The sequence below is a fragment of the Glandiceps talaboti genome, chromosome 15, assembly GCF_964340395.1.
Source record: "Glandiceps talaboti chromosome 15, keGlaTala1.1, whole genome shotgun sequence".
NCBI lineage: Eukaryota > Metazoa > Hemichordata > Enteropneusta > Spengelidae > Glandiceps > Glandiceps talaboti.
In genome coordinates, this window is record NC_135563.1 from 21,405,176 (window position 1) to 21,418,282 (window position 13,107).

At 35.9% G+C, this 13,107-nt stretch overlaps 1 protein-coding gene across 1 annotated transcript; it reads left to right on the plus strand.

Annotated features, from left to right (window-relative positions):
* The first annotated feature begins 792 nt into the window (after nt 1-792).
* LOC144446742 (glyoxylate/hydroxypyruvate reductase A-like) lies at nt 793-12,099 on the plus strand. The gene is made up of 9 exons (XM_078136567.1): nt 793-972; nt 2,534-2,680; nt 3,958-4,129; nt 4,565-4,647; nt 5,996-6,213; nt 8,305-8,372; nt 9,724-9,808; nt 10,775-10,819; nt 11,850-12,099. The coding sequence occupies exons 1-9, from the start codon at nt 846-848 to the stop codon at nt 11,934-11,936; spliced, it is 1,032 nt and encodes a 343-aa protein (XP_077992693.1). The 5' UTR covers nt 793-845; the 3' UTR covers nt 11,937-12,099.
* The last annotated feature ends 1,008 nt before the right edge of the window (nt 12,100-13,107 follow it).

Here is a 13,107-nt window from a genome sequence, read left to right on the forward strand (position 1 = left end):
TGTTTGTGACAGTGAAACAAAAGTCGTATCTCTGAAGTGAAAACTCACAAAGACAGTGTACAAGTACTCCCTCTCTCATAGTCCTCACTGTCTTTGCTATATCATTTATTTTCACCAAGCAGCTTTACTGTATTTCAATCATGTGCACCATATAAGACTAACCACTCCGTATGCTGGTCAATCTAGTTAGTTTGTCAAGTGGTAGACTAGCGCACAGCCTCGGGAGCATCGCTAGCAGAAAGCTGCCGTTTTGTATCAACCACATACTTCCACCCTATCTAATATCCTTGTAATGTGCGCCCTCATCGACTACATAGGACTTGCATGAGAATAACACATCAAGGAATCGACCCTGAGGAATGCAGTCCTGTGTAGTCGACGAGGGCGCTTCTAACACTGCCATCATGACAGTGACAATGAGTGGTGAAGTCATGCAACAAATCATAGTCTCTGTTACGGTTACCGTGATCCAGACTGTGCAACGAAGTGCTTCTATGAAACTTGTCTTGGTACAACCAATCAGCAACACGCTAAGAACAGCAACGTAATTTAGCATGATATATTCATGTTCATTTTCGTTGTGACCGTGAATGACGTAATGTCCCATCATCATCGACTGTATCGGGGCAGGACGTATTTCTTCGGAAACGCATCATGAGAAGAAAAAAAAATTGGATCAATGTTGTTGCAGAGTAATTGTCAGTTGAAGTGTTATTCATGACCTGGCCAGCTGAATGACCTACCGCTCAGACAGATAAATCTGATTGGCTGAAAGTCACCTCATGAGTATCTAAATATAAGAACGGTGCTGTGAAAGCAACACAGGGCTAGGGCGACGAGACAAGATGGCAGCCATCGCAGCAGCTCGAAGACCCGTTGTTACAATCTTCAGTAGAATTCCTGGCATTCAAGCACTGTTGCAAAAACGACATCCCAACATCCCAACAAAAGTTGTTGATGCAGGCCCGATGGGTAAGAATTGTGAAATATATTTTTGACACATCACTATCTTTACGTGTACGTATACAGCAAGGTTTAGTTGATGACCTCATGTAGACCAGACAATGTGACACGATCGCAAATTTCATCAAATTGTACCATATGATAATCTTACAAAATTGTCTAAGATATTACTAGTCGTAAAACTACATTCCAGTGAAAATTCATAATCTCAAACGATAGTATCGCCGTCGAGTCGTCCCTTCTCGATGTTGAGGGAAACGCATGCACCGTCTGCAAGCCGACTAAGCATGGACGTATCCCCTAATAAATCCATGGTTTGAGCCACTTGGCCCGTGACCCCTCTCAGGTCAACATTTCCGTTTATTGAGGAACAACACGTAATATTGGCATATGAATTATGGTTCCCTTTGCCCTACAGATAATCATCCTCTGTACAATCATGGAAGTTGGTGGTTACTTCCATGCTACAATCATGGATTTATCTCCCCAAATACATCCATGTACAATGTATCATTGTATGTGTCAAACTGTACTGTCAGGATGGAGTCAGGAGGGAATATGCGACATCTACACTGTAACCTTCCTGTGTGTAGGCACAAACCTATCCTACCTCAGGTAGGACGGCCTATGTCTAGACAGGGCTATTGTACCGCTCCTATCATGACCTGTATACCATCTGTAAGCAGAACTAGAAAGCTCAGTCATGGAGGTAGGAAGTCATTCCGATCCTACCTTTATGAGTAAGAGGAACGAGTTTACAAGTTACCAAGTTTACAGTAGAGGAATCACAGAATAGATATCTTGGCTTTCCTGGACACTAAAATCGCAATCAGAGAGGATGGATCCATGGTAGAAATATACAGAAAACCAACACACATAGACCAGTATCTAAATTGGGAGTCCAACCACTCAGAAAAGAGATCAGAGCAGAAACCCTGGCATGGTTCTTGATAATTTAGTGTTTCAATTTGACTAAACTTTCACTATACCCATGAGATATATGACAACAGTAACTTTAAACAATTCCCCCATTCTAGTGAGAGCAACACAATTATAACACTTTTCTTGAAATTAATTTGAATATGCCGTATTATGGGAAACTAATTTGAAAACCTTGTTGGTGTTGGTAAGATAAATTTGAAGCTAATTTTTTATATCTTCATTTTGGTAAGATACTTTGAGTACTCGGTATTTGTTAAAATATTCAATTTGAATATCATAAATGTGGTAACACTATTTTTGATATTCATATTTGGTCAAATTAATTTGAATTTAGTATTATACTATATTTGCAGTGTTCTCCTTGGTATAGAGACAGTATGGTGCTAAAACAGTCCCACCATGGCCACCGTGCTGGTTTTCTGCCATGCTTCAAAAGTTTTATATGATCCTTTAGCTTTAGTAATATTAGAATAAACAATATTACGTAGATTATTGTGCAAATTATGCATATACACGTCACTAACCTTGTTAATATCAGTGTCCTGTGGAGAACACTGTTTTTGGTAAAATTATTTTTAATATGATTTGTGATCTCATGGTAGTGTTTGATATTTCTGTGATTTATTAGGTAGTGGAATTTTCCTGGAGAAGAAAATGGCCCCTGAAGAACTAAAAGAATTAGGAGAGGCAGAAATTATTTTGACTGACACACCAATTGTTATTGATATGTTGTATAAATTTCCCAATTTGAAATGGATGCAGAGTACATGGGCAGGTAAGACACACAGTTTGTATTACCGGTACAGTTCTTTTTGGAGAAGCTTGCCCAAACTGTAAAACGAATTATCAAGATCAGGGATCCTCATGACCACAAGGTTTCATGTTGAGATAGACACCATAAAGTGTGGACTCTTTATATTTATAGAATGATATTAACAGTAACTGCTTGAAAGAAAGCGGTCAGTTGGCTGCTGACCATGGATTTTGTTTGAACTTCAAGAAATTATACCTCATGTCTGTTGTAACTGCAGTAGTGTGCATGCTGTTACTCTTTATATCATTAACTTAATAAAGAGTTGACACAAAGTGTGTAAGTGATGTATGCGTGTTATCTTTATGGTGTCCATCTCAACATGAAACCTTGTGATCAGGCTCACTGATCTTAATAATTTGTTTAACTCTTTCACCACCATTGGCCTCATGGAACTGTTTGTTCTCCACCAGCCCCCTCACTGACATAATGTGAGAGTGAGTGTTATGCAATCAAATTGATACAAAAATACTTAGAATTGCCCAATCTTTGAAAATTAGGTATCATTTTACTGGAAAATAAGTTGTCTATATCATACTTACAAATACACAGTACATTCAAATATCACATTCACAACTGAATTTTGGGTGAAAATAATAAAATATTGGTAAAAACCGTGTTTATTTATTGACATATCACAAATAAACAAAAACAATTATATTACAAACAAAATTCAAAATACCAACATTTATGTTTCTACAAAATTCTGTATTCTGGTTAAATGGTCAAATTCTGTGAAAATTTGGCAAAATATGTTATTTTCAGTTGTATCAAATTTGAATGAAAAAAATTAACAGTTCTCTAATCTGAGTATGACGCAATAGTCAGTCCCGCACCAGCAATGAAAGGGACAAAAATACCTGAAGTCGTTGCACCAATACCTTCTGAAAAATCAGTTTGTGTAATTATGTATCATTATTTGACAGAACAACAAAAAATTATCATCAAATTATGCTCAAAATCAGTAAAAAATGCCCACAAGTTGGTATTATACTAGTCCGAATCGGGACATGCTGTACCCACATTACCAAATATGCAATCGGGACTTTGAACTAACTTGATAATCTGATCCTTACATATACTGCATTTAGTTCACTCAGCCATCTCCTTGTATAAAACAATGTATTTATGGGCTGGCTGGCTCCATACTGATCACTTGTCTTTTGTTTGAGTTCAGTATATTTTGAAATCAGAGGTCTGGTTTTTCTCACCAAATGAATGTCCTTGTTCTTTTTTTGTAGGTGTTGATAGCGTCTTTGATAATTTAGATAAATCTAAACCACTACCATCCTATAAACTTACAAGATTTGCAGGAATGTTTGGTATTCACATGAGGGAGTACATCATCGGTCACATTATTGCCAGAGAGAGAGTATTTGATGAGCTTAGGGAAGATCAAGCAAAAGGAATATGGTGAGTCATTTTTAAACTTGCAAGGTTTATCTCATATTGACTAATGTTTCCTTAACTGTTGTACAGTGCTATTATAGAGGGAAATATGACTTTGACTTTACTTGCTGGGGAGATTTAATAAGGAGAATATTGAGCATTACTTATCTCGACTCTCCTCTAGGGAGATTTAAGAATGCCAAATGTGAGCTTTTCTTACCTCGACTGTCCTCTAGGGAGATTTAAGAATGCCAATGTGAGTTTTATTTATCTGAACATGTGAGTTTTACTTATCTTGACTGTCCTAATGAGATTGAAAAAGTGGAGATGTGAGTTATCTCAACATTTCTTGGTAGATTTAAAATTCCAGAAGTAGTATAAAACAGGAACATAATTGTAAAGAGGATATTGGTAAAAAAGAACACATTTGATAATACTGTTTATTTCTGTTTTCTTTAGGGATTATTCATTACGTGCAAATTATCGTTTACTCACATCTCTATCCATTGGTATACTGGGTGTAGGAGATATTGGAAAATCTAGTAAGTAGCTATAAAGTGGCTATATCAATGAGAAAAGGGTACTTATTTTGATGAATACAACTTTACCTTGTTTTACTACTTGAAAAAACAATGTGAAAGAACTTTAGCCCAAGGTTGTGTTGAGAATTCAATTAATTGCAAAAGAAAATGGGTATAAAGTTTGTTATTGTACATAAGGAAGTGATTTGTAAACAAAGTAGCTATACACAAGTAATGGCATGAATTCACCAGTACTTAATCAAACTATTTATATGTATTGATGTTCCAATATATGAGGCAGCGACAGATGCATGCAGAGTTGACATGTATAGTGATTACTTACGTTCACCAAGGTTGTTTACTAATGAAATGAAAACCCTACAAACAAGATTAAACCTGCAACAGTCAGTTTTGAATTGGTTTTATTTCAAATTCCCATGATGCTATATACTGAGGTATCATTATATAGTCCTGCAGTTCAGTGACAGTGATGTTTTAGTGCGATTTAGTTGTTCAGTGGTTGAGGGCAGTATTTTTCGTAAGGTGAAGAAAACAATAATTATGTGTTTCCGATAACTTGGCCACAGAAAATAGGGTAGGTAGGTCAGGATTTTATTTGATTTGATTTTTGTAATTGTTTTTATTTTTGAAAATATTGCTTCGACCCAAAAACAAATGAAATGTCGGTCAGAATACCCCTTTTGTGATACTTTGATGAAATATGTACAGACATCACTGGGGAAAGAAAACAGATGTACATGAAGGTCAAGAAGACAAAGAATTTCTTATCTTTTCTCTTAAATGTTTAAAAAATGTTTGGCGTCGTCAGCTGCTTAAACTAGGATTGGTCAGGTTATTGGAAACACACAATTTTTTTTTATTTGCCAAAGGTTTCACCGTTTGAGAACCCCGGTAACAGAAAGGGGAATATGGTAAAACTGGCAGAGTTTCCAATACATTACACCATGATTTTTTGATGGGGAACCCCGGTAAAATGACTGGGGAACTCAGGTAGATTTTACCTGCTTACCTGCTTAGTGGTGGCACCATCAGACACTGTGCATAGGTCATAGGTCATAGGTCATAGGTCAGCTTGTAACTGCTCACATGATGACTCTGTATTATCAACTTTGAATTGTATAGGATGGATGGGAAGGGGTTACTCTTCATCCACAATTTGATATCCACACTGTGATGTGACACATGTCCTTTGTGTTTGCCTATTATGCACCACCTTATGGCCAAACCAATCAATGCACAGTATAGATAACAACTGATGCAGACCTACATGTTACAACTTTGTCAACTGTTTCTGATATACATCCCAATAGACAATTGTCAAAAATGTCACCTACTTATTTCTCAACAGTTGCTGAGGCTTGTAAACTCTTTGGTATGACAGTATGGGGACTAGTCAGACAAGATTTACCAATAGAGGAAAGATCACCTCATGTGGATCACTATCTAAAAATGGATGCTTTGCCTGAATTACTACAGAACTGTGATTATGTCTGTAATGTTTTACCAAGCACAAATCAGACGAAGGGATTACTAAATGGAAACATACTGGAAAACTGCAAGGAAAAAGTAAGTACTGGAAAACTGCAAGGAAAGAGTAAGCATTTCAGAAAACTGGAAACTGACAAGAGACAAGAGAGAGTACATATAGAGGAAATGTATGTATTGTGAAAAGATGTAAGAAAGGAGCATTCAGGAAAAATGTAAGGAAAGGTAATAAGTAATACATGTATGTACATAGGCAGACATATAATAATAATAATAAATTTATTGCCAGAAATTAAAGGTTTACAAAATATTCTAATCTTAGCTACAAATGTACAAATATATCAAAATTAACAAGTCAAATGTGCCATAAAATAGAACAATGTAGACGATTACAAACAAATTTCTGGCTAGGGACACAAAAATAGTTCTTAGGAACTAGTCGAGCTTGTGGCCCCAAAGAAGAACTCATTGTGATTATGCGGTGCGTTGTGTTAGACTGACAGCTTGGAAATTACTACAAATTCATTTGACAAAAAGAGAATAAAAGTGAGAACAGAAACAATACACAAATCAATTTGAAAAAAGGTGTTGTTTTAAATGCAGTTTAAAGTTGGCTCTATTACTATTTTTTCAGAGTCAGGCAGAGAGTTTGAATGTTTCATTGTGTGGCGTATTTGAGGCTATGTTGGTTTATGGAGAGATTTACTTTTGGAATATAGAAATTGTCGTTCGTGGCAAGTCTTGTTGGGTAGTTGTGGGGCAGTTCGTCAAGGTAGTGATTGATATCATGTACAAAGTAATTATTCTTTAAAAATAAGTAAACAGGTGTGTAATTTACATTGCTTGTAGACATCTAAAATGTTGAGTTGCTGGAAAACGTGATGAGGCATACTGTCTTTTTTTTGTATTTTGAGAATGGGTAGTAGAAAAGTTGAATACGTGTTCCCCTAAATCTCGATGCAATAGCAAATAGTATCATAGAATTGTAAAGGAGGATGAGAATTGACCTTGGAATAAAATGGCGAATTTGGGATATAATGCCTACTAAAGGAGCGATTGATTTGTTTAATTTTTCAATAGTTTTCCAATTCATGTGTTGGTCTATGGAGACTCCTAAATAGTTATTTGATAGAACGCCTTCTATCGGGGACCCGTCTACACTCAGCTTACCCGTAATTTGCACAGCTTTACTGGATGAGCATGTAATTTGTCTTATCAGAGTTTATAGTTAACTTATTTGAATTGCACCATTTACATAGTAAATTACCCTCTGAAAGTCAATATCAATAGTGTCAAGCTTAACTGTACAGTCGTTGAGAAATTTAAACAAGTTTGTGTCATCAGCAAAAAGTCTAAAATCAAAAGTGCTAGTCGAGTATACAATGTCATTTATATACAAAAGCAATAGAATGGGTCCTAAAATCGAACCTTGCGGGACTCCACATTTAATAAACTTGTACGAGGAAATGTTATCAATTGAGACTGTTTGCTGTTGACTTGAAAGATAACTCTTGAACCGTTGAAGTGGTAAGCCTCAAATTCCGTAGTGATCCAGTTTCTTTAGAAGAATGTTGTGGTTTAATGTGTCAAACGCTTTCCTGAGATCTATGAAAATACCGAAAGTGATAAGTCCATTGTCAATTTTTTCTGCGATGCCAGAGATTAGGTCCGCAAGGGCAAGTTTTGTACTGTTTTCTTTTTTAAATCCATACTGAGATTTTAAAAGAATATCATGTTTCTCTAGGTACTCAGTTAGTTGTTTGTTCACAATTGATTTGAAAATTTTACTAAGTATAGGAAGAATCGATATGGGTCTATAGTTGCAGACATCAGAAACAGATCCTTTTTTATAAACTGGTATCATTTTTGCTATTTTCAGTTGATCGGGGTTTTGTTGGGGCAGTTGGAATTCAAATTAGTACATACATACATCCATACATCCATACATCCATACATCCATCCATCCATCCATCCCTACCTACCTACCTACACACACACACACACACACACACACACACACACACACACACACACACACACACACACACACACACACACACACACACATACATACATACATACATACATACATACATACGTAGTGTAAATACATTACATGTCATTATATACTTCCACAGGATCTTACAATTTATACTTCTTTCCCTTTTACAGAAGTCAGTGTTCATCAATATTGGTAGGGGAGACATAATGAGTGAAGAAAGCCTATTGAACGCTTTGAGGTAAGTGTCAGGTCTGTTGACTAAAATGTAGACAAGTCAAAGATACAAACAACCCCCCCCCCCCCCCCCCCCACCCAGTTAGCACTAATTTGTTTTTTGCCACATAAGTTACAGGATTGTGGGTAATATATTGTACAGTGAGTTGAGTGTTCCTCACCCCAATCATTAGTCTGACTTAGAACACCACCAATCCCATGTTCTGAAGCATAAACCTGTAAGACAAAAGGTTTTGTATAATCTGGGTTGTGCAATATAAGATCGGAAGTCAGGGCTTCCTTTAGTCTGCAAAATGATGACAGTTCTGTCAAAGGATATGTAATTTCAGCAAAGTTAGGAATGAACTTACAGTAGTAACCTACAAGACCTAAAAATACATGCACATCATGCTTCATCTGTGGCTGTGGATACTTTTGCACAGCTTCAATTTTGTCAGGTAGTGCTTTCACTTTAGCTGCAACATGACCAACCAATGATGCCTGTGCACCACTAAAGTAGCATTTGCTTGGTTTTGCTGTAAGCGTTGCTTTATGCAGTCTCTCGAACACATCCTGTAAATGTAATAAATGTTGTTCCCACACATTATCATGTATTTCCATGTCATCCATATAAGACCCTGCATAATCACTTGTGCCATACAATACTGCATTGACAAGACACTGAACTGTAGCTGGTGCATTCTTCATTCCAAACAGCATCACTGTAAACTCAAACAAACCATATATGGTGATTAAGGCTGACTCAGGGGAATTTGCCAATAGCCCTTTGTTAGATCGATTGTAGATATATAGCATGAATTTCCCATTGTTTCACTACATGCTGCATTGGATATGCATCAAACTTTGTAACTTGATTTAAACGGCAATACATGTAATCCACACAAAAAAAGGTTTGAACTGTCTTTCACACTTAAACTATTGGGCTAAAACTACTTTGCTATTAATTTACTTTGTGACTGCGGCGATAATGGCCAAATGATGGCGATATTTATTTTTGAAAAGTCTTCATTTAAATGTCTAGCCCATTTTATTCATAATGAGCTATCTAATGAGATCTTGACCTTTTGAATTTGACCTCTATCTTCAATTTCAAATAGCCAAAAATCATCATAGTGTGTAGGAGCACAACTTTGTTATGCATGGGCTGATATAACTATTACACCTGGGTCCTGGCACAAATGTCAGATACAGTAGTTGACATATGCACTTCACTTTGTTTTGTGACCTTCACAATAATAACCATATGGTGACCATATTTATCATATAAAAAATTCAAAATATGAATTAAGGAAGTTTGAGGGCTTGTTATGTTACATTTGTACCCCCATAAATCATTAATCTTGTATGTCTTCCAGACAAAAGTGGATATCCAGTGCTATATTAGATGTGTTTCCGATTGAACCATTGCCTGCAGAAAGTCCACTGTGGAACATGAAACAGGTAAATTAATACAAATATTTGGACAATTACCTCAGATAGTGAGACAGTGAAATGGTCAGTTGGCAGTGTGGTCTCACTCTGTTTATCTGATATGTATAAGTTAGGCAAGCTGGCGAGGGTTAGAAGCCATGTTGTGTGTGTACCTACCTGTAAAAGGCTGTATGTGTTATTATATGCCTGTTCCATGTTCATAACAATGATTTATATTGAAATACCTACATTGTCTTTGAGAGGCTTCGATAGGCTGAAATTTGACATCTTTTTAGTCATGAATATCACAACAACAACAGACAGCGAGACAGTCATGTCTCTTCCTATCCATCTGTTCAATATTTCTAAACTTCTGAAAAAGACAGACAAGCAAATAGACTAATGGACAGACAAACTAACAAAGATAAACAAAGAAATGAACAAAATGGATGAAAATCGGCAAACAATACTAACAGTGATGAACAAAGAAATGAACAAGTAAATGAAAAAAGGCAAACAAACTAACAGAGATGAACACAGCAATGGATGGTAAGATAAATAAACAAAAATGGACCTGGCATGCAGACGGGCCCCTTCCACTACACTGACCCACTTGGTCTGTGTCATATACCCAGTAGATTATTATTCTAAGTGATAGTAGAGTAAGATGTCGATCTTTATTATCATATTTTTATATCTTTATATATTCTATATATCTTTAGTAACTTTGTCACCACCTGTAATGCTCTGTCCACCGTTGCTTTGTCGGTATTTAGGGGATGATGTTATGTGATGTTACATTGATAAATTTGGCAAACATTTAGACTTATTAGTAACAATATCTTGAAAAAAGTGCAGGCAAGTAGTAAACAATACTCTTAATGGTAGCGAATCACGTAAAGTTGTTAGTTGATAAAGTATGCAAAATATAAAAAAGCTCTCTACATTTCACTTTTACCATTGATGAGGTTTATGTTCTGTATTTTGTTTTTCCAGGTTACAGTATCGCCACATATAGCTGCTATCAGTTTTTCGGAAGAGGTAGGTTGAATTGGTAACAAATATTTCCATTACATTTGCATATAAATATTGTACATTTACTTATATCATTAGTCAACAGGTGTTAAGATGTATAATACTACTAACTGGTATTTCAAAATAATATATATTGTATTCAACAGTACTTGTATGCAACTTTGACCAAAACATCTGAACAATCCCAGAAATGGCTGACATCCGTATGTCACTTTCTGTTGCACCAGCAAGCTAGGGAGTCTCTTGTGTTTTGTTAATTAGTATCTTACACACTTAGCAGGTAATCCCCATACAATGGAAATGAGAAACTAAATAAGCACATAAAGAATCCCTATACCAGTGGAGAAACACAAACAGTACAACCAATAGTGAGAGATGTTGATATGATCTTATTTATTCATTGGGCCAGTATTTAATGTAAAAAAATTGATAAGGCACTAATGTCAGATACAGTAGTTCATATATGCACTTCACTTTGTTTTGTGAACTTTACTGTAACAACCTATATTTGTCATAAAAATTCAAAATACAAAAGTTGCCTAGGGGAGGGCACCATCAACAGAGACTTGTTATTCATCTGTATTGTTTGTTTTTGTTTTAACCCCCGAAGAAGGAGGCTAGTACAATGGGCTCTATGTGTCCATTTAATCTTAATTATTCATTGGGTCAGTATTTTCAGACTTAGCCCCTGAATGCATAATTTCTTTGACATGCAATATCCAATTTCATTCATACCATGCACAAAAGTGACATATATTATGGGATATATGCATGTTTACAAATATGCAAATTTAACTGAATGGTGGCCATATTTGTAGTTAAAAAATCCATATTATTTATTGTGTAACTCAAAATCTTAACACATAGAGACTCCATTCAAGTGTCTCCCTTCATATTATTAAGTGTAAGCTTTCTTTTGGAATCTTTGATCAAAATCAAGCTATTTCTTACATATCACAGACACTTTCATCTTATGTGTTCTACAAAGACATGTTTTGCTACAACAACAACTAATTTCATTCTACTTCCTTGACAGGTTGTTGATCTTTTCTCGGAAAATTATGAAAAGTATGTGAACGGGGAAGAACTAAATTATGAAGTCAGCTGGGAACGAGGATACTAACTAAAAGTATCTTGTCAAAGATACAAATTCAACTATTGATCAGCTGAGAATATGGATAAGTTTTGGACAAAAACTCTTAATAATTTACTCATCAAAGAACACAGATAAAGAGTAATGAGTAAAAAATGATATCATGTAATAATCTAATCATGTCAGCTGAGAGTGAACATCCTTAAATGTTGTATTCTTGAATACAAATTTCAAATTATAATTAATGTCATTGTATATATATCTTGGGGTAATACTCTCAATAAAGTATAACTAAGAAGTATGTTTTGGTATTAAAATGTATTGTATTGATTAGTATAGTAGACTCTACCCTCACTCCCCTCACCCGAAGTTTTTCGTGTCAGGAATTTTCAGTGTGCAGTTATTATCAATGCTTGCAATTTTTATTCGAATGGGTATGAGTAGGAAACGAACTGGACACAGTCCTGTAGACTAACTATTTGGCGTCCCGGAATTGACCCATGATGCCGTTTTGGTCCCTTGCTTCCCTATGTCAAATAGTCGCTTATATATCTGTGGTACTATTGTACTCTAACGGGGTTCGAACTGGAAACAATTACATAGGCTTAGGTCTCGATGTCCACTACTTTAACCACTACTCCACATGTCTGTTGTGATTTCCTATGTTACATTATCTATATATCTTATAACTAATTGCCTTCAGTGAAAAAAAAAATCTTTCATCTTTAAAACTTTATGAGAATCGAACATTGGAACATGAGGCTGAGGTAAATGTGTTGCGCGCGCGTGTGCTCATTATTTGCTAAATTTGCCTAAAAAAGAAGGGGTAGGTAGGACACTCTTCTTTTTCTCTGTATGCGTGAAACCACATCGCCCTCATTCAAACGGGGGCATGAGGCAACAATTCTAGTGAACTCCGAAATTGATAATGATATACAGGTAATAAAGGCCCAAGTTAGCTATGAGTCATATTTACATACTTACTTCTCTATTTATATAGTATATGAAACATTTTTAATAATCGCAGAAAAAGTTTATATAAATATGGAAGACTCGTAAAGAAATAGAGGAAAAGAAAGTAAACGGAGAGACATGGTGCAAAATTGACGCTTAGTGCGTTCGCGACAGCTGACACGCTGCTTGCCGTACTCGAGCTCAAATGCATTCCTTGCTTGAACTAGTAATACAGACGGGTAGGACG

Excerpts from the sequence above, each read along its gene's own strand:
- LOC144446742 (XM_078136567.1), top strand. The coding sequence starts at position 846 with ATGGCAGCCATCGCAGCAGCTCGAAGACCCGTTGTTACAATCTTCAGT. Across the intron at positions 973-2,533 it reads TGTTGATGCAGGCCCGATGG|GTAGTGGAATTTTCCTGGAG; the intron begins GTAAGAATTGTG and ends GTGATTTATTAG. Across the intron at positions 4,648-5,995 it reads AGGAGATATTGGAAAATCTA|TTGCTGAGGCTTGTAAACTC; the intron begins GTAAGTAGCTAT and ends ATTTCTCAACAG.